Source organism: Leptonychotes weddellii, chromosome 9 (assembly GCF_054177405.1).
Source record: "Leptonychotes weddellii isolate Sample4059 chromosome 9, ASM5417740v2, whole genome shotgun sequence".
In the NCBI taxonomy this organism is placed as follows: domain Eukaryota; kingdom Metazoa; phylum Chordata; class Mammalia; order Carnivora; family Phocidae; genus Leptonychotes; species Leptonychotes weddellii.
Window position 1 is genome coordinate 125792272 of NC_138377.1, and position 21046 is coordinate 125813317.

The 21046-nt window shown below is 56.6% G+C and overlaps 1 protein-coding gene across 1 annotated transcript; it reads right to left on the reverse strand.

Annotated features, from left to right (window-relative positions):
- Nucleotides 1–11759: 11759 nt before the first annotated feature.
- On the reverse strand, nt 11760–20238 carry TMED3 (transmembrane p24 trafficking protein 3). The gene is made up of 3 exons (XM_081831804.1): nt 20021–20238; nt 18494–18742; nt 11760–12471 (listed from the first exon to the last, which is right to left on the reverse strand). The coding sequence occupies exons 1-3, from the start codon at nt 20192–20194 to the stop codon at nt 12235–12237; spliced, it is 660 nt and encodes a 219-aa protein (XP_081687930.1). The 5' UTR covers nt 20195–20238; the 3' UTR covers nt 11760–12234.
- Nucleotides 20239–21046: the final 808 nt, after the last annotated feature.

Sequence of the window (21046 nt, forward strand, 5' to 3'; positions counted from 1 at the left end):
GCCCCCTCCTGCGTGCTCCTTTCCTTTCTTTCCTCAAAACTGGAATGGTTTTCCAGGGAATGTGAAGCAGGAGTAAGAGGCCAAGAGTCCAGTTGGCTCGCTCTGAGCAAAGGCCGAGGGCCTACCATGGGCTGTCCGGGCTTCCGTGGGGGGGGTCACGCTCAGGCGTCGGGTGGGAGGGGGACGGGCATGTCCTGGGCTTGCCCGCTGTGCAGAAATCTTCCCTGGGCTCTATCTAGCTGTAGTCAGTGTCCTCGAGGAGGCTGCTGGTCAGGGGACGGGGTCTTCTGGTCATCTCCCTCCCGCTCGCTCTCCCTGTCCCCTCCCCCTCCCCCACCCTGCTCCAACCAAGAACAACCAAACCCTGACTTTCATTTTCTGGACAGAAATGAACAGCAACACTGGGGCCTTTGTATCAGGCCAACGAAGAGTTTCACACATTCCTACTGTCTGAGTAGCTATGAGCCCCAATCCTTGAAATTTCAGAAAACACGCCCCAGCTGTCCACAGGAAGTCCTTTTCCTGCAAGTCGGGTTCTTCGCTGTCACTTCAAGCTTGTGCAGGGGAAACGGAGGGGCTGCCCACCATCTCTGGGATCCCAAACACATGCTTCCAAATCGGATTCGTGATCGTCCAGGCGAGGATCCACGGGAAAGCCGGGGTCACTGGCTTCTCGCTGAGAGGCCGAAGAAGCAGGTGACAACACGTGGATTTGGGGGCGGGCAAAATGAGACAGTGGAATTGTCAGGATTTGCTGAAGGTAGCGATCTTGTTTCTTCCTTTTTTAGATTTTCTTCTATTACACAATAACATGTTCACTTTATAAAGAGCAGAAACTTTATAAAGAGTAGAAAACGTAGATGAGCAAAACACAACACAAAATCTGCAAATCACACGCGATCTGCCATCGAGGAACAAAACTTGGTGCTGTCTTGAGGATATTCTTTCTGGACTTCTGTCTCTGCAAAAAAATGTGTATGTGTGCACTTTGAACCCCAACTGGGACCACACTCTGGACCATGTTTTATATCCTTCTTTTTGACTCTCAAGAAAGTTGTTTTCTTCATAAAGTTCCTGCACGTTTTAAAAAGCTTTTTTCTCTAGTGGTAGAATAGATATAATTTTTTGTTGTTACAGCAATTGGGATTTTTTTTACCATTAAGTTTTCTAACCAGCTATCCTTAGTTTGTAAGAATATACTGATTTTGTATACATTTTTAAACAGCCTCTTTGTTCTTATTAGTCCTAATAGACTTTTAGTTAATTACCATGGGTTTTCCACATCAAGAATCATCTCAGTGACCAAGATTATTTTGTTTCTCTTAAAATCATGACTTTTCTTTTCTTTTCTTTGGAGGGCTTGAGTGCAGAAAAAAAATCAGTTCTTGAAAGGAATGTGACCCAGTAGTAAATGTCTTAAGTGCTCCCCAGCGTGGCTGCATCTGAGACCGTATTGATTTGGGATTGACCGCAGGACACCCTACATTCCGGCGCCAGGCAGCACTCATCTCCTGAAAAACGGCCGCAGATTCACAGCAGGTGAGCATCAAGGCCGGACTGTTCGCCGGGGATCAGAGCACGAGGGGAACGCCGGCCTTCCGGGGGTGCCCTCTGGAGAGTCTGGGAATGGGGGTGAAGCCAGGTCTAGGGGAAGTTTACTGATTGTTCCAGGGTGGGGAGAACCAACAGTCTGTGCCAAAGAGGGGTTTTTTAAAATCAATTTTCCCATTTCACTTTATGAAGTATTTTTTTCAGGGGAAGAGAAGAGAATCTATTGTGAAGCCCTAGTGATTACAGATTTTTTTCCATCTTTTCAATAAGCAGATACTGAACTGACCACCAATCCTAAAACTGCGCCTGTCCTGGATTTGCCACTTCTCTGGGGGTGTCCCTCTCGCTGCAGCTGGTCCTGGGAGCTGGAGGGCTGGAGGATCCAGACTTCTCTATCCACACTCGCCCACGAGGGCCCGCATTGGCACACGGTCGTCTACACGTATGCGAGTCCTGTAGTCCCCTCTGGCCTGACTGCCACCTGGTACCGCTGTCAAGTCGACATCTCCCTCGGTAGCTCACGGGACCCCAGACCCGGGGTCTGCCCCCACCACCTCCCACCCGAAAACTCTCCTTCCCACGGGCAGGCCCACCTCAGTAACTGGGACCACTTTGCACCCAGTCGTTCCAAGTCGTGAAGTTGTCCTTGACTCCTCCTCTCCTCCTCTGGTGCCTCCAACCCAAGAGCCCGACCCTCCACCCTCACCCCTGCTGAGGCCACTGCCACCTCTGCCCGGACTAGTATGGTGGCCTCAGCCCCCCACCCCCGCATCCACCCACAGCACAGCCAGAAGGACCCCTTGGAATATAATCCCACCCGAATGGGAATGTTCACTGCACTTCTGTTGGAAAAAGCCCAACATTGAAACAAGCCCAATGTCTGTCCGTGTGTGAACCGTTAAACCGCGGTACACATGCACCACGGGGCCCTTACTACACAGACCCAGACGGAGCACCACTAAAGGCACCTGCCAACCTCGCTGGGTCTCAAGCGCACTGTGCTGAGTGAAAACAGCCAATCTCAACAAACTGCACGATCCCATTGATACATCTTCAAAATGACACGGTCACAGAGATGGAGAACGGGCAAGTGGCTGCTGGGGGTTACGGATGGCGGGGGCGGGGGGCGGTCTTCGTGGTGAGGGAACAGTTCCGGATCCAGGTGGTGGTGGTGGGTCCATGCACCCGCGTGTGTGACAGGATGGGCTGGGGCTGTTCAGGCGGCGCCGACGTCAACGCCCGGTTTTGAAACTCTCCTGTAATTACCCGGACGCGACGATCGGCAGAAACTGAGCAAAGGGGATACCAGATCTCTCCTAAAACTGTATTTTTAGCCTTTTTTTTAGTGCAATTTTAGGTTCACAACCCAACTGAGAGGGAAATCCAGAGATTTCCCCCAGACCCTCCACCTCTACACACGCACGGCGTCCACGTCACAAATCACTCACCAGAATGATTACATTTCTACCCAGGATGAACCTACACTGACACTTAGTATCACCCCAAATCCACATTTTCCCTCAGGGTTCGCTCTTGGGTGCTGTATGTTCTGTGAGTTTAGATAAACATTGAACGGCCTACATCCATCATTATCCTATTTCCACTGCCCTAAAAATCCTCCATGTCCTGCCTGTTCATCTCTTCCCAGCCCAGCAACCACTTGTCATTTTATTATTTCTGGTTTTGCCTTTCCCAGAACGTCCTATGGTTGCAATCATACAATACACAGCCTTTTCAGAATAGCTGCTCTCACCTGATAATACGGTTTTAAGGTCTCCTGGCTCATCTCCTTTTGGTGCTGATAGTCCACTGTCTGGATGCACTAGAGTTTTCTCTCCATGACCGTGAAGGGCATCTTGGCTGCTCCCCAGTTTTGGCAATTGTGAATAAAGTTCATGTGCCGGGTTTTGCAGGGACGTAAGTTTTCAACTCCTCTGGGTAAACGCCAAGGAGGGAAGATGCTGGATGGTGTGTGCAGTTCTGTAGGAAAGCGCCACCCTGTCTTCCAGGTGGCCGCACCACATTGCATTCCCAACAGCCATGAACGAGTGTTCCTGACGCTCCACGTCCTCACCAGCATCTGGTGTCGTCAGGGTTCTGGATTTGACTATTCTCATAGGTGTTCTGTAGTACTTTTGAAACTTCCTGTGAATTTATAATCATTTCAAAATAAAAACATTAAAAAAGCAAAACTTTAAAAGAACAACTTGGCCATCCTATCTCTCTGCTGGCTTCCCACGTCAATTGGCATAAAATTAAGTACATAGTCTTATCACAGTCCGGAAACTCTACATGAGCTGGCCCATGGCTACCTCTCAAAATTCATTTCTTACCACTAGCTCCACTGCCACACCTATTCTTATATTCCTGATGTCCCCCGAACATGCCCTGAAAATTCCCACCTCAGGGCCTTTGCACTTGCTTTTCCTTCCAGCTGGAAGATTCCTCCTCAAACACCACCTCATGAGTGAGCCCATCCATACCCCGATCTCACTAATACCTTTCTGACTCTGTCTCTGTCTCTACCCCAGTGTTGTCTGTCTTCACAGCACTGTCACGACCTAACATCACACACATTTACCGGGTTATCTGTCTATTTTGACTGTTCCATAGAATGTAAGTCTCGCCAGGACAGGAACTCTGTCTATTCATTATTATCTCCCCAGTGCTTAGCAGTGCCCAGCACCTAGCAGACGTTCAGTAAGTGGTTAGCGAATCGACTACTTAATTGGGACGACTGGACTTTTTCCTTGTGAGTTGCAACATGAGTCTTTCCCAATCTTGTCTTCGGTTTTGTTTATAGTGTGTGTGTGTGCAGGTTTCACCATGCAATAACCTAAAATCCTGTGTAGTCAGACTCATTTATCTCTCCTGGATATTGTGTCATGTTTTTTTTTATTGTTGTTGTTGTTGTTTTAAGATTTTATTTATTTATTTGACAGAGAGAGAGACAGTGAGAGAGGGAACACAGCAGGGGGAGTGGGAGAGGGAGAAGCAGGCTTCCCGCGGAGCAGGGAGCCCGACGCGGGGCTCGATCCCAGGACCCTGGGATCATGACCTGAGCCGAAGGCAGACACTCAACCGACTGAGCCACCCAGGTGCCCCTTGTGTCATGTTTAGAAGGATCGCCCCCACCCACCCACCAGGCAAAGCTTATTTTAATTTTTTTCTTTTTAATGTTTAAATTTCACATCTTTCTGGAAATTGTTTGGCATAAAGTAGGAAGCAAAGATTAACTTCTTCTGATCTTGAACTTGGGACCATCACTTTATTTTCCTGTTTTTTATTTACATGGTACACCTCTGGCAACCCTTCTATTCTCAAGTTTGCGGGATAACTTTGTTCCAGCTGTGTTTCTAGCATGCAACATCTTGCACACATTGTCTACAATGTAAACTGTAGGAGACATTTGCTTTGTGAGCCAACGCTTTGTCTTCAAATAGATGAGTTTAGCCCATTTACCTTTGTCAGATAGAGGCGGTTAGCTCTTTATCACTTGTATCTCTGCTTCAAACTCTTCTTTTATAAAGGCAATTGCTTCATTATTTTTTAATTGATAATGACATATTTGGCCATAATTTTTATCTGCCCCTTGCCAACATTTTTGGTGTTTTCCATTTTCAATGTGTTTTTCCGGGTTTCCTTCCTTTTTATCGCATTGTATCTTTGGATAGACCAGGGCTTCTCAACCTAGGCACCCCCGGCATCCTGGGTCGTCCACGGCTTTGCCGTGGGAGCCGTCCTGCACCCCATCGGATGTTCAGCAGCATCCTGGGACCCCCACCCACTAGACCTTGCCAAAATGTCTCCTGAGGGGCAAAGCCCCTCCCTGTTGAGAACCCCCAGCATGGATCAGGAGTTCCTGCCTTCGGTTGCTCATCTCTGAGAAAGAAAGGTGCCTTCTGCCTGCGTGGGGATGAGCCCTGCTCAGGTCAGGCAGGACCTTCCCCGGCAGCCCAGGATGAGGGAGCGAGCGACCAAGCGCCCACGCACTCTGCTTCTCCAGCCTCCTGGGCCTGGAAGCTACCACTCTGCTCACGTCTCTCTCCTCCACCAGCCTCTCTGTGGGGCAGCCAGCGGACTTCCCAAAGCCTGCCCCTAAAATCCCTCTGAGGATGAAGCCCCACTCCCTGCTGGCCCTCGCTGTCCCCCTCATCCCCACTGCCGCTCGCACACCCATCCCTCTCCCCTCCTATGGTCGGGGCAGCCGGAGTCCTGGCTTCCGGAGCACTCAGCCTGCGGGACACCCCTGTGCCTTTGCTCCCTCCCACTCTCTTCCTTCCCCACTGGCTTCCCAGCCTCAGCCCAGGAGCCACCTGCTCCAATCAGGTTCTCTGGCCCTCCACCCAGCAGGCCCTGCCCTGCCTCCAGCCCGACCTCGATGAATCCACGGGTGCATGAAGTAGTGAGCAGGGGCATGAATGAATGGTTGGCTTTTCTTACTGACGTCATTCTTCCCAGCAGTTGCGCTTACTGAAAAAGGAATGAATGAATGATGTCGCTTCCAAGTTAGGTCAAATTGAGATAGAGAAAAATGATCACACTTAAGGAGGGAAAACCGAGGAAAACGACTTCCTTTGTACTCAGCAGCACCTGCACAGCTGGCTCATTGCTGACGGAATGGCCGGTGCATCGGTCACCTTCTACCGCCTGACACACTAATCCCGATTCAGCAGTCTGCAAACACAAACGTGCTTATCGTGCTTTCCAGGGTCAGGAGTTCAAGGCTGACTCAGCTGGGAGGTTCTGGCTCAGGAAGAACCACGAAGTTGCAGCCAAGACGTTGCTCAACGACTCTTACATCCTCTGATATTCTGGGATACACTGAAGAGCCCTGAAGAGTGCCCGTCAACCGAGTTTCTCTGCAGAGACCCATTGCTCCCTGCTCGGAAGCAGACTGGTTTATACCAGCCGGACCCTTAAAGCGAAAAGGAGCTTCACTGGTGTTTCTATACTGTCCTCTTGTGGTCACTTCTTACATCGTTGCAGTTCTAGGCAAAAGATGAAATTCGCTTGGTATTTATGGAAAAAAAACAATTCAGGTACTAAATACAGTACTTAGAACAGTGTCTGCTGGGAGCAGTGGAGGGTATGCATTTGTGCAATTTCCCTTTGGAGAGTTTATTCTCACCGCAGAAGTAAGACACGCAGCCCAGAGGTGCATGACACCGTGCGGCCACGCAGGGGGTGGTGCAGCTGGGGCAGGGGTCTGACTCTGCTCCCCACACTTACCGCCCTCACCCCGCCATGGGGGAGGGTGAATTTGCTCTCAGCTTGAGCTGGGACACTCAGCCCGCCCCTGCCCTCAGACACGGTGCTCCCCGTTCTCAGGCTCTCGGGCTCACATCGGGATTCGCAGCACAGCCCCCTCGGCCTCAGACTGACCAACACCCCTCGCTTTCCTGCTACTGCAGCTTGCATCTGGCAGGTCCGGGGACTTCTCAGCCTCCACGACCGTGTGAGCCAATTCCTATAGGAAATCTCCTGTAATAAATCCTATTGTTTCTCTGTTTCTCATGAGCCAGCCTAAAAGAAATGTCCCACCTCACTGGAACCAGACTCACAATGGATAGAATCAGTAGCTCTCTCTGTTTAAAAAAAAGAGAAGAAGAAAGGAATGGATTTTATTAATCCATTTATGAATCCAGCTTCTTTTTCAAGGACTCTTGAGAAGACTAAAGAGCATCCCTCATTTTACTCTTACGAGCTAGATGGCTTCAAGGAAAGCTGAATAAATGCTCTGTGCCTCAGTTTCCCCACTATAAAACAGGAATGGTAATAGTCCCCATGTCATGGAGCCGTCTGGAGAGCTCAAGCGCTTCAAACGATGGTTGGCCCACAGTAAGAGTGCAGTGTAATTTCTTCTGTGGTTGTCATGATGAAGATTATTTCTTAAATTCGCAGCAGGAAAAATAAGGAAGTGAGCATCTGCACCTCCCCCATCTCCCTCACTCTCTAGTTCTCAATCTCAACTTGCTGTATTGTTAAATCACTGTTCGTCAATGGGGATTGATACAATGTATTCTGACAGGACTTTCCCCGGTTCCCCAGCCCCCAGTCCCAGGTGGGCGTCATCGTGGACGAAGCGCTCACAGAAACACGCATGCCCTTTGTGCGCTGCTTCTCTCCCACGCTGGGTCGCGGGGCTCCTCACCGGCAGCTTATTCCAGAATGGGCGCGCTGTCCCCCTCACACCTTCCAGTTCTAAAATCGTCACCTGCTGCCTTTGTATCTGGATGGCAGTGAGCAGTTCCTAATCTTCCTGGGTCTGCATTCTTTCCTGCAGCTCCCTGGACACCACTCCACGGTCTTCTCCAGTAAATGTCCTGGAAACGTTGGAAATCACAGATTTCTTCTCGTGGATCACCTGCTCTTTGGTCTTTGCTGTCGTGGTTCTGTTTTCTTCTTCAGGGACACCCAGACCTGCATGACGGACTCGCTCTGGTGTACAAATGTTTGTCCCCAGTAACGTCCAGCTCTGAGTTCTCTGTCCGCTTTATTCGGGGCAGTCTTTCTGGGCTTTTCTCCAGCCTCCCTCCCTGAGATTCTGGCCGCACCTGTTCCCTGGCATCTGCAAACTGATGACCCCTTCTGTGATGGTTTTTTCCTCTTCTACGTCTCCCTGAATCTTGACAGCTCTCTTTTATCTTTTCCGTTGTAGTATAACCTCGTCTATGAGTTCTTGTAACTCTTCTCTAAAGCCCTGTTGCCTTTTTCCTGCCGGGGGGCAGATTTGGCGTGATCCTGGCTACACAGCAGATTGCCCCCAGGGCCCCCACCCTCCACCTACCACGTCTCCTGCCCAGCCGTCTGACCAGCTTCTCCTCCAACCGCACCTGCCCCGCCCCTGGGAGGAGAGGACTAGAGTGGGGGCCACCTCCGCTGCTCACACGCGGCCCCTGGAAGTACCATTCCAGGTTCTGCTGCTCGGCCATTCAGGATAAGGCCTCCTTCTCTTAGCAAAATCTCAACCCGCTACAACCGCTCCAGGCATCTCCCCCCTCCCCCAACCCTTTCGTGTATCACCGAATTTGACAGCTAGTGATTCGGGACTGTGACCTTTCTCTGGTTTCAGGGATTTAAATTCTATTTTACTCTCACCTGCTTGGGTTGATCTCACAGAACAGGAGGTGGGAGGGGGAAGAGGAAGGAGTCTGCCTTCTTACATCAGAAGTCCAAGACCCTTCTCTTAGCACGGTCACTCTTACACCATGACCTCTACTAAGAGCTTACTAGGTAAACTCGTGTGTCATCTACAAGTCTGCTCCTGACCCGCGATCGTAAGTGCGTAGCGGGACATATTTTCTCCAGTGTCTTATAGCTCAGGAGAGTGCACATCAATTAACCAGACTGGTTTCAAACCGGACCATGCTTGAAGGAGAAGCCACCTGGATGCGACCCTGTTTCGTTTCATTTGAGAATGTTCTATTGTCACTGCTCATGCTCAGTGAGGTTTCAAACCCAGAGGTTTGGGAGCCTCAGAAACCAGAATCTGGCTTGAACACGCTCGGCTGAGACTGCATTGGTTCCTGTGTGCTATCGAAAGCCGAAAATAGACCTAAAGCCGAAAATAGACCTACAAATGATGAAAACAGTCTGATCAAGTTCTTGGAGGATTTCTCCAGGATGTGATAGGGAATGTGAAGAAGCAAGCCATATGTGAAACCTGTTTTCTCCTGTGGCCAAATATTGGACTGAGAAACACAAACCAGCAGAAGCAAAACAGCATCAAGCTGTGTCAGAATCAGGAACTGCAACGGCTCGGCAGTTCTGAGGGTGAAAAGGGCTGACGTCTAGAGTTACATGAAGCAAAAGATGGTTGCTTCCCACGTAACCCAGAAGGTCCGACGGGTGGGTCCCAGGGGAGCAGGGAGGAGTGAGCCCGAGACTGCATCAGAACGGGAAAAGCAGGTGCTCCCCAAACCTGTCCCATAACCTGTCGTTCGCCTACGTTAGACTGTGCTTGCGTGTGAGTCCGGCCAAGAACGTTCTGTGTGCATTATAATTCTGCATAAAGAAATGTCATAGGGGAGTGGCCTTCCCCGCGGATCTGCTGCAGGTGAAGTCCTAGTGTGTGCGCACCCTGGCTCACGGCTCCCCAGAGATGAGGACTCTCTAGAATACAGACGATGGGGCTATGTGGGGTTTAAAGCCAAGAAGGGGCACATCCAGGTGCGGTGGCAGCCCGGCGGACCGGGAGGCCCGCAGGCTCCATCCACATCATCCACAGTTCTCCCGACGGCCAGAAGATGGACCCGAAACTCGGACAGTGAGGCAGTGAAGCTTCTCCCTGCTCCGTATCATACACCATGAAAGCCCAGAATAAAACACCATAAACAGTAGACCAGAGGCTTTTGCATCCAGGACAGAGACTGGATCCTTGGGACCCGGGGCCTACAGGAGACAACCGCTGACCCCTCGCAGCTCGGTCACAGCTAGGAACAGGGCGCAGGCTTTGACTTGTCTGGGGAGTTGCCCGTCCCGCCCCAGGACGGTGGCCAAGCCTCTCCGGAGGCAGTGCGTTCCCGATGACAATCAGCTATCCAGTGATTGCGGTCCGCATCCGGGCATGAAAACTGAGCACTGTCCTTAAGAGAAAATCGATCCTTTGCAAGAGTCTTAAAGGGAGGAAGGTTCTAGTAAAACAGGAGCTTCGTGTGCCCTGAGGGCCCCCCCACCCCAGCTCATCCCCGTTGCTTCAGCGGAAGAGCTCCTGCACCGGCCGCTCTGGAGCTTGAGGCCTCGGGCACGCGGGGCTCCGGCGGGAAAGGGCTGGATCTTCTCCTGAGCAGGGGAGCCCTCGCAGGTGCTTGCGCGCTGCTCTTCAGCCGCATCCACTGATGATGGGCACCATCTCGCACGCGAGACACTCACAGAGCTTCTGATGGCAGGCAGTTCCCCATGAGCAACTCCGTGGCACCGGCGGGGTGTCCTATGGCATCACTCCCCTGTCATCCACCCGGACACAGCGCCACATCCCGCAGGCCATGGGCCCCGCCCCGCCAGACCGTCCCCGTGCCACACGCCAGTCGCGAGGCCAGGCTGTCACCCACGCTTCTGACCCCCGGCTGCAGCTCGGTATTTGATGGGATGAGCACTGGGTGTTATATGCAACTTTAAAATAAGGGAGAAGTACTCTCAAACACATATGAACAGATAAGCAGCATTTATCTCAACTAAGCTCAGCAAGCCTCATGGAGTCACTCCCAGGCGACGAGTCTACGAAGCATCACGAACACCTGCCAGGCAGCTCGGAAGATGTCCTTTAGGGCGGGCGTCAGATCTTCCTTCGAGACCTACTTCAGAGACGCTTGCTCAGTATGCATCAGCTTCTGAAGGCAAGGCTGCTGGTTCAGCAACTAATACGTGTGAAGACCTCGGTATGTAGCAGGCGTCATTCCAGGGACCGGGGATGCAGCCGCGAGCAAAGTCGGCCCCCCGCCCCCCCAACCCCATCATGGAGCTCACATCCAATGGGGTACGAAGGACAGTAAACAGACAAGTAAACCTATGTGTCAGCAGTGATGTGTAGCCGAGAAGTAAAGCAGGGACAGGGGAGACAAGAGGCCGGGGAAGGTGGGGCAGCGCCATCCTGAACGGAGTGGTTAGGGTTAACTCGCGGGTAATGTAAGTTATCAGGGAGAGAGCGTTCCAATAGGACACTGCAGGTGCAAAGGCCCTGGGGCAGAGGCATGGCCTGGTGGTTACAGGAACAGTGAAGAGACCTGCTGGAGTGGGAGGACATGGGGCAGCACAGCCTGCAAACGGACGAGGCAGGACTTCACAGCGCCCAGTGAGGACGCTGCCATGACCTGAGTGACACGGGGAGCCAAGGGACAGTGCTGACCAGGGAGGACACAGTCTGACCTAAGTTTGACAGAGACCAGCGTGGCTGCTGTGGACACAGCACAGGACAGCCACTGATCGCTCTGTCCCTTTCTGTGCTCAGCCCCCCGTTTGGACTCGAGGATCAGCTGTTTCGACAGTGACCTCCGGAGTCTGAGATGAGAGAATAACCAGCTCCCCACGTCACCGCTCTCGTTCCACTGGGAGGGGGGCAATGGAGCCCCAGGCCGCACACGTGTGTGCACAGCATCATGCACACGCCTCGAGGGCCACGGCTGCTCTCCCGCACGCCCTCTGCGCACACCCACGTTCCCCAAGAAGCTGCACGCTCCTCCAGGGAAAGAAAGAAAGGCACAAGTCTGTGCGATGCTCCTGCTTAGCTTTTATTAACCAGAGTGCTGCCTCCGGGAGACACACGGCTCACCACGGGCACCCTCCGCAGAAGACGCCACCTCTCTGCAAAGCCGCTTCGGGGCGCGTCTCCGGCAGATAGAGAGCTCCAGGAGACAAGCCAGCCGACGGCCCCCCTCTTCCACAGAGGGCGGGACACACCCGAGCCCAACGACCCACGCACCGTGGAGCAGAGGTAGCCGCCCCACGGGGCCGGGGCGCCTGGGCTTCCCCTGCGGCCGGACCCCGGGCCCCCCACAGTCAGGGCCTGACTGTCCGCTTTTCTCGGTGTGACCCACATAATGCGGCTAGCTGCCTCCAGATCGCCGGTCGCCGGGCTCGAGGAGTAAGCAGCTGGGTACCACCCCAGGGGCTCAGCCCCACCCCAGGGTGGCCCTCGGGCCCAGCAGGGGCCTGGGGGCGGGGCCCCGGGGCAGGAGCCGAGGCCTAGGAGTGCAGCGCCTGCGGGCTGGTTCGCTTCTCCGTGAAGAAGGCCTTCAGCAGCAGCACCTGGCTGAAACTGACCACTAGCAGGGCAATCACCTCACCGACGGACCAGCACGAGACCCGGGTGCTGAGGTCTTCGGCCCGGGCCCGGTCCTGCGCCTCGCGGAGCCGGTAATGCGTCTGGGAGTCAATGACCGTCTTCAGGGCCTCGTGGATGGTCACACAGGCGGACTCCATCTGGGCAGGAAGAGAGAGGCGGTCCCGGTCTCCACTAGACAAGAAGGGAGGAATCCACGCGCGGCCGCCGCAGCCCTGGGCGCACATGCTGAAGCGAGTGCTGTGTGTGTGCGCTAAGGAGGCCGCGGCTCAGCTCAGCTCAGCCTCCGTGCTCAGCCCACCCAGGGCTCGGGGGGCTTAGGGCCCTCGCCCAGCGTCCCACGGCAGGTGGCAGCGTCAGGACCCCCCTGACCGCCTCTCACGCCCGCCCCGTGCTCTCTGACACTCCTGACTCCCCACGGCCCGCTCACCCCACGTGCTGACGAGGGGACTGGGGCTCAGAGACACCGTGGGACTGGCCCCAGGTCACACAGCTAACGGCAGAGAAGTAAACCACAATCGTGCGGGACGCCCCGTTCCGCTACAGTCGCTGCGGACAGTTTCACGCACACACGCTCACACACACAGGAACACACACCAAAGCATATATACCTACAAACGTACACGCTTACACACGGATGCTCACGCGGGACGCACGCTAACCTGCAACCTCCTTTCCCTGGTCCAACACCACGCGTGCCAGGCAGAACCCCAAAACCGTCCCAGCGGCCCCAGGACCCCAGCACCTTCCGCTGTAGGGAACTGAACCCACCAACAATCTGGCGGGTGTGGAACCAGATCCCTCCCAGGGCCTCATGAGGAGGTCCCACCGGCCGCACCCTGACCCGGCCTGGACCCCGCCGGGCCAGAGACAATACAGGGGTGTTGTTTGAGGCCGTCAGTAGTCAGCGAAGGAGAACTAACCCATGTGCCCGTGGGAGGTCATGAGTTCATGCCAAACCTACACAGTTCTATGCCAACAACACGTTCTCAGGCTAGACAAGCTCACAAAGCGTCCAGGAGACACCTGCCTCGATCCCCAGACTGCAGTGGCGACCCGTCCATACAGTGAGCATGAGAAGAGAGGGGAGACCGAGTCACTGCGCCACCACCTGACCAACCCCAAGACCCCGTTTCTCTCACAGGCTGAACAGTGTCCCCGAGACCAATGGGAGACCCCAGCCAAGAAGTCCTGTTGGCTTATTCTCCTGGCTGGGCACTCTCCACTCTGGACCCCGTGAGGAAGGACAAGAGCTTCCTATGAGGCCATGTCCTGCATCTGCCTGACGAGCGGCCCACCTCCCAGGGCCACGGGTTCCCTCTAAACACGGGGGCTGGCGCTGTCCTTCTGGCCCGTGGGGAAGAGCCACACAGACGGAACAGTGACGAGGTCACCGTGCAGAACATGGAATTCATGGGGCTCCGTGGGGCAGGGGGTCGAGGGGCAGAATCCACGGGAAAGAACAGGTCCATTTGGGCGTCAGTGGGTCCCCCAAGGGGTACCTTCATCCTGCATTCTTGGTGGCATCCTGCGTGCCCTGTGATCGTGGGCCATAACCTCACACCCAGACCAGTCAGCGCCGGGCACCTTTACCTGCCCCACGTTTAGTAGGTAGCTCACGCCTACGGGCGTTTGATGTTGAGAGACAGCCAACCGACCCCAGAAGGGTTCCTGACATCACAGACTTGACCCCGAAGGAGACTTCCAAGTGACAGCCACCAGCAGGACCACTCAGGGCACAGAGCTCTCTGCTGGAGGCGCGCTCCCCCCAGCTCTTCCACTGACGCCTCCAGAGCTCAGGAAGGCACGGCCACCGTCACAGAGGGAACGGGGGACCAACCTGGAAAGGACTGGGGAAGCGGCTGCAGTGTGAGGTCAGGCTTGACCCCTGTGAGCCTGTATCCAGGCCAAATCTAGATACGGCATCTCTGGAAGCCTCCCTCTGCTCACTTCCGGTCACTACCTAGGACACAGGGAGATGTGGAGGGTCACACTGGTCCTGCATTCACACCAGCCTGCCCATCCCTGCAAGGCCACAATCCGACAGGGGCCAGGGGCTCCACAGGAGCACCTGTAAGAACGAGACGAGAATTTCAGATGGCACGGGGTTTTCTCTCATGGCCCAAACTTCCACTAATGTGTTCATTCACATGCACAGCGATACCTCCTCAGCTCCTCAGCTCCCAGGCACTGTGCTGGGCCCGGGGAACGAGGAGACGAATCGGTCACAGACACAGTCCTGTGTCAGCAAGTTTAAGGGAGAACAGACTGGATGCATCCTGAAAGGAGCCAGCAGGAGGGCGTACAGAGTTGTGGGACCGCCCAGGGGACAGCTGCTAATCCTGCAGGAGGAAGGGGAGGCGCTCTTCCCATGGGAAGTGCCCAGGTGGGGGGCGAGGCTGAGCCTGGCAGATGGGCAGGGGAGGGGAGGACGGGCGAGGCTGAGCCTGGCAGATGGGCAGGGGAGGGGAGGATGGGCGAGGCTGCGCCTGGCGGACAGGCAGGGGAGGGGAAGGCGGGCAAGGCTGTGCCTGGTGGACAGGCAGGGGAGAGAAGGCAGCCGAGCGATAGAAGCTCACGTAAGGCACAGGGAGGGCCGCCGGACTCAGGGATGCGAGCAAAGAAGCGTGGGGGGGCGGCTCACGGTAAAGGCCTCAGGACGGATCCCTCACTGCAAAGTGCTGTGAGCAGGATGGCAAGCTCAGAACCCCACTTTACGAGGCCCCCGGGAGCCAGGACGCTGAGAGGGGCCGGCGGGAGCCAGTCTGGAGGGGGCTGTGCTCTGTGGGGCAGAAGAGCGGACCCGGGCGCTGAGAGGACCCGGCGGCAGGCAGGTCATCCTTGAAAGAGGGGGTTGGATGGGGACACACACACATACGTGCGTGTGCACGTGTGTGAGTGTATGGACACGCACACGCACTCAGTATGCATAAATACACACAGACTTTGTTTTTAAACACGAGAAAAGGGCTCGTTTGGGTCTCCAGGCTAGAAATCCACTAAGTTTATTTCCGTCCCAAGCTCATTCAGAAACTCTGTGCACGCTGGGCTCACCTGGCCTGGGAGCACCCCGGGGGCCTGGCAATGCGGGCCGGCATGTCCAGCCTCCTCCCAGGGTCCAGAATCACTGCAAACAGAGGGAGGGACAAGGAAGAGGAACAGGGAGGACTCACAAGCCACAGATGCAGAGGACACGTCAGATGCCACGTGAGGCACCACCTTCAGGCCTGGGTCAGAGGCCACAGGCCAGAGACCTGCACCACGGTTCTGGCAAGACAGCCGCGGCGACTTTAGAGTCTCAGATGAGATCCGTGACAGGGAAGGAGGCCAGTTCCCAGAGGGCAACAGGTGCTCACACAGCCTTCCCGGCGCAGGCCCCACAGGAGACCCGAGAGCAACACGTCACGGGATTCACAGACCCCCTGGCAGCATCCCCCTCCCGTAAGAGCGGGCTCCGTCCCACCACTGGGATCTTCCGCCGGACCTACTGTCTGAAAGGCACCTCCTCGGCCTGTTACCACAACATTTCAGTTCAGCAACCCATCCAGCCTGCTTCCCACTGGGCAGGAGGCCAGCAGAATCGCTTCTCCCTGGAAGAGCCCTGCCTTCCCAGGGCCGTGGGCCCTCCTGGGCGGGGGCGCAGCCTTCCGCTCTGCCAAGACCACCAGCCCTGGCTGCTCTCCAGAGTCTACGAGCCCCCCCACCCAGGGATTCTGGTCACTGCTCCATCGGGACAGTCAGTCCCTGGAGACACCATGACCTGTCCCCCTCCCGGGGCTGTCCCCTTCCTCCACTGCCACACAACCTCACCCTGTCCCTACCACCCGGCGATGCAACCCCCAGCAAACTCCCTCAGGCCTCGCCTCCACTGGTAGCAGAACTTGGTTCTTTACAGACTTCAAGGACGCAGAGACAGGCAATCATGAGCTGACCTCAGAGCAGACACAGGGAAACACCGACCCCTCCCCAGGCCACCACGGAGGCAGCCCCGGGCCTGTGACCTCCGTTGCAGAGTTTCGGCCTCCGCTAGGATCTGCCCAGACCCTCAGGATGCCCTGAGCACCGGAAGCTCGGCCGCCCTGGGGACATCCTCCCAGCCCATGCCTCTCCTGGGAGCCTGGTCATGCTGGAGCCCAAGCCGGAGACAAGTTCCCATGGCCTACATCCACGGCCTGGACCGTGGTCACTCTGGATCCTGCTCTTTCATCCTAGTATGGATTCTGGGGCCAGAAAACATGGCCCCTAAGCCACCACCGAGCTAGAAGAGGTCTGGGGGCAAGTGAGAACACCGTGGCCAATGGGGGACCCACACCGAGCAAGGAAAATAAGGACCAGGGAAGAAAATGGAAGTTACACCCCTACATTTGCACCTGCTGGTCCCTGACTCCCTGGGATCAACTGGCCCCTCCCGAGAGCCGTCCCATAACCCACAGCTCTGATCACTGCGCCCCGCGGCTAACTGGTTTTCAGGGCTGTGTTCCACGCAGAGCTGCCCACGCCAGGGACACGACCGCTCATCTCAGGCTGCCCCCAGCCAGCACCTTGCGTAGACGGCTCAAGTGCCCAAGGGGCAGGGGAGAGGCCCGGGAGCTCTTGGGGTCACAGACTCCCATTCAGGGCAGAGGGGTCCGGGGTTACACAGTGGAAGGAAACCCCTCATCTGAGGCTGGGCAGGGGAAAACATGAGGTCCGGCGATGTAGGGGGGGAAATGTCACCAGTCTTACTGCAACAAAACCAAATCTAATTCTAAGGCTCCAGGAAAGAATTTCTCTGTTGCACTGACCAACCATGCAGGCTTTTCCCTACCTCTCTGTTTTCCACTGGTGAGAGAGGGAAAGCCTTCAGCTCAGCTTCTAGAGAGCTTCAAAATCTCCAGCATGGAGGCTGTTTCATCAGCGACAACAGAACTCTCGAGTACAGGTTGTGAAAGCTCCCACACAGAACCCACCTGGGCTGGATCTTCCACCAGAGCTCACATGGCCGGGCTCAGACCCAGTGCTGCCCAGCAGGGCTGTCCGTGTGTGGCCACCTGCAATACCGAGCACCAGAGATGCTCCCATACGGCGAGCAAGGAAGAAGGCTTTTGATTTAATTTTAATGCGTTTAAATTAAAATCGCCTTACGTAGCCAGACCACGATACCGGAGAGTGCAGCACTAACCTTCCACCACGCGCGGGGAGGGCAGACGAACCCACGGGCAGAGCCACAGAAACGGACTGCGGACCCCCTGGAGGCAGCCCGGAAGGTGCTCTGGCCCCGCCTGGAGACTCAGACACTCTGGCTTTGGCTCAAGATCAGCGCAGCCACCACAGTCCTTGCTGTCTTGCAGGATTCCCTGGGCCCTGCCTCTCAGTGATCTGACAAATACTCGGTGCCAAGCTCCAAGCACTGGGACGCAGGGACAGGACACGGAATGCGAGCCTCGGGAAGCTGAGAGCCTGCACACGAGAGGCAGGAGCTTTACCAGCAGGGGGGAGGGCGGTGAAGGAGCCCGGGGTCAGATGATCACTGACCCCGAGAGCCACACACGACAGAGATGATGACCTGCCAGGCCTCCCTGCATGCAGATGCGCCCACCATTTGTCAGCAACGGGACGTGAGTGCACATGCTGTGCGTCACTTCTGGGCCAGGGCGTTTAAGAAACAGGTGGGGCTTTCTCGCTGCCCCCTTCTTCTGGTGGCCAGACGCAGAGGGGCCTGAAGCCCTGACAGACAGCAGACAGATGATAAGGAAGAGAAACCCCCGATTCTTGAGTCAGTCCCTTAGGCCGTCGACACCTGGGGCGTAGCGGCTCACATTACCTGAGCGAGCACGCCATACAAAGCAGGCCTTTGGCCTTAATGATGCAGACATATGGTGTAAGCAGAGGGGGGCACGGCAAGGCCCTTCCACAGTGGTGCTGTGTGGAAGACTGAGCCGGAACCCAGGAATGCCAGAGGAAAGTCCTGCAGGGATCGGCAAAACAGTGCAGGGGGCTCAGAAGGGGAAGGTGTCCTTGAGGACCGGACATGCAAAGAGGTAAAGCGACCCTGAGCCTTCCAGCCCGGGGGCCTGGGGGTAGCGGAGGGGGTGGTGACGCTGAACATCGGCCAAGACAGGAAGAGAAGAGGAGGAACAGGCTGAAGGCTGAGCCAGCCCGGGCCGGCTGATGTCCACTCACCTGGGTGAGAGCTGTGACCCTGTTCCCCATGTCTGGGAGAATGGGGGGCTCGTCGCCCACTTGAAAGTCAAAGTAGACGGTCTTGTGAGAGAAGGTGGAAAACTCATTACTGAAGCAAAACTGATAAACGCCCTTGACCTCAGCCTGGTGCGTGAAGCTGTCATACTGCTTCTTGGTCTCCCGGTAGATGGTGTTCCCCAGGGGGTCCTCCACGTAGCAGTCCACGTCGTAGTGGCCTCCGGTGATGACCTACAACCACAAAGACACCCACAGTCTGCCATGACCAGCGGGGCAGCCGACCAGACACTGGGATCAGACTTTACGAACTTTTTTTTTTTTTTTCCATGTAATCACAACTTTCTGAAGCAGGTGCTAAGACCCTCTCTGTTTTACTGGGGACTAGACTGAGGCTAAGAGAGATTCAGAAAATCGGCCATGGTCACACTGCTTGAAAGTAACAGGGCTAAGATCTGAATCCCTGACTGCCTGACTCCCGAAGGTTTTGCTCTGCAAGGGTGCAAGGAGCTTGATTCTTCTCATTTTACGGAAGAGGAGACTGAGGCTCCAAGCTCAAGTAGGTTGCAGAGGAGGTCTAGTAAATGTTCCTATTATTACCGATCGAATGCAAGAAGGCAAATACAGATTAAAGCATTCATAGACTCAGTGGCCATCAGAGGTGAGAGGGTCCTTGGGAATTACCTAGTTTAAACTCGCTTTATAAACCTAAGAAAAACGTCATACAGCAGGGTCATACAGGCGGTCAAGGGCTATAACCAAGGTCCACCAAGGGACACAGTCCCTTGAACCAAAGCAGCCTCCATCTGCTTCCAAACTTCAAAAGTTCCTTTTTGTGCAGATGGGAGAATTTACTTTGTGAAGTGGTGAGTGCCCTGTTGCTGGAGGTGTTTACACCGTGCTGACCATTCCTTACAGGGGACTCCTGACCTAGCAGTGACCGGGCGACCTCCCAAGTCCCTCTAGCCTCGTAATGATCATTTTGAAGTGACTGTGCCTGGGGGGGTGGGGGGGGTTAACCCAGCCACAATTTGTATGTTGTGCAACCCAGCGGCCGTCCCACACCATGCTGTCCCCAAGCACACGCCCCTTTTGATGGCTCTGGACAGCGAGGACCCATGGACCGCCTGCCCTCACTCCTGCTGCCCCGGCCACTTCATGCCCGGAGTGTCCAGGAGCAGGTAGCTGCCCTGGGGACCCTTCCCACTCAGCCCCCAACCCTAGGTCTGCCCGCCCCCCGGGACCCGCCCCCACCGCGTGCCCCGAGGTCTGAGCGAGGCGGGCGGAGGGCAGAAGCCGGCGGCGGCGTGTGGCACCACAGCTCCGCTCACCCCACGTCCAGCTGTAGATGCGGGGCGGCGCGGGAACGACACCCCGAACCCACTTCCTCCCCACTGGCGCATGTGAGTACACGCGGGACAAAGGACCCCAGACGCTTGGCACGGGGCGCGCCGGCGGCCAGTGTGGCCGCTGCCCGGCCGCCGAGCGGGGCGCCGCGGGGGCCGGCCTCACCTGGTAGTCCAGGGAGAACCTGGCGCCCCGCTCCACGTCCTCGTGGAAGCACTGCTTGGCGCTGTCGGGCAGCTCGAAGGTGAGCTCGGCGCCCGGCAGCCGCTCGGCCCGGAGCAGCAGCAGCAGCAGCAGCAGCAGCCGCGCGGCGGCCGGGCGCGAGCCCGCGCGGCCCATGGCGCTCCGCTCCGCTCCCGTCGGGTCCCCCCCCGGCGGCGGCGGCGGCGGCGGCGGGAGGCGGGGCACGCGGGGCGCGGACGTGGCGCGGCGGCGGCCCTTCCGGGAGCACGGGCGGCCTGGTGCGCAGCCGCGCGCGCCGAGAGGCACCCCGCCCCTTCCCCGCTGCGCGTGCGCGCTGGCCGAGCGGGCAGGCCACGCCCCTTCCCCCGCGGCGCCCTGCTCGGCGCGGGGGCCTCGGTGGGGTGGAATGGCGTGGCGGGCGCCCTCGGCTGGGGCCCCGCGGGGTCAGCGTGCCCCCGGGTCGGCCCAGGTCCACGCCCCCCGCCACCACCACTAGGAACCACAGTGGCTGCACAAAGCACGGGGGACCGCCGCGGCGGGGGGGCAGCCCGGCACCCTGCGCGCGGGCCCCGCAGACGCTGTCCGCACCTCCGGGTCCCGCGGGGTGCAGCGTCCCCTGGGCTCGGACCAGGGCCACACGCCCCCTCCCCCACCAGCCACAGCGGCCGCACGAAACGCGGGGGGCTCTGCCGCGGAGGTCCCGCGCCACCAGAAAGGACCGGCCTCGGGGTGCAGCAGTGGGCGTGCCCGCACCGCAGGAGGCTGCAGGAACCAAGCTTGGGGGCCCACTGAACACGCCTCCTTCCCTGCCTTCCCTTCCCGGGTGCAGGGGCTGCGGCCGGTGCCGGGAGCTGACCCGCGCTCCCACACCTGCACTCACGTGGATGCCAACAAGGGTCTTACCCTCGGCGACGGCGACGCAGATGTCCAGCGATCAAGACAAGGTGAAGCTTCTCCGGGTCTAAAACCCTCTTTCTTTCCCTTTGCCTTCTCAAAAGCCCTGAAAGC

Coding starts and splice junctions, on each gene's coding strand:
- TMED3 (XM_081831804.1), bottom strand. CDS start 20,194: ATGGGCCGCGCGGGCTCGCGCCCGGCCGCCGCGCGGCTGCTGCTGCTG. Junction 18,743..20,020: donor GGTTCTCCCTGGACTACCAG/GTGAGGCCGGCC, acceptor TTGTGGTTGTAG/GTCATCACCGGAGGCCACTA. Junction 12,472..18,493: donor GGGTCACAGCTCTCACCCAG/GTGAGTGGACAT, acceptor CTTCCTGCCCAG/ATGGAGTCCGCCTGTGTGAC.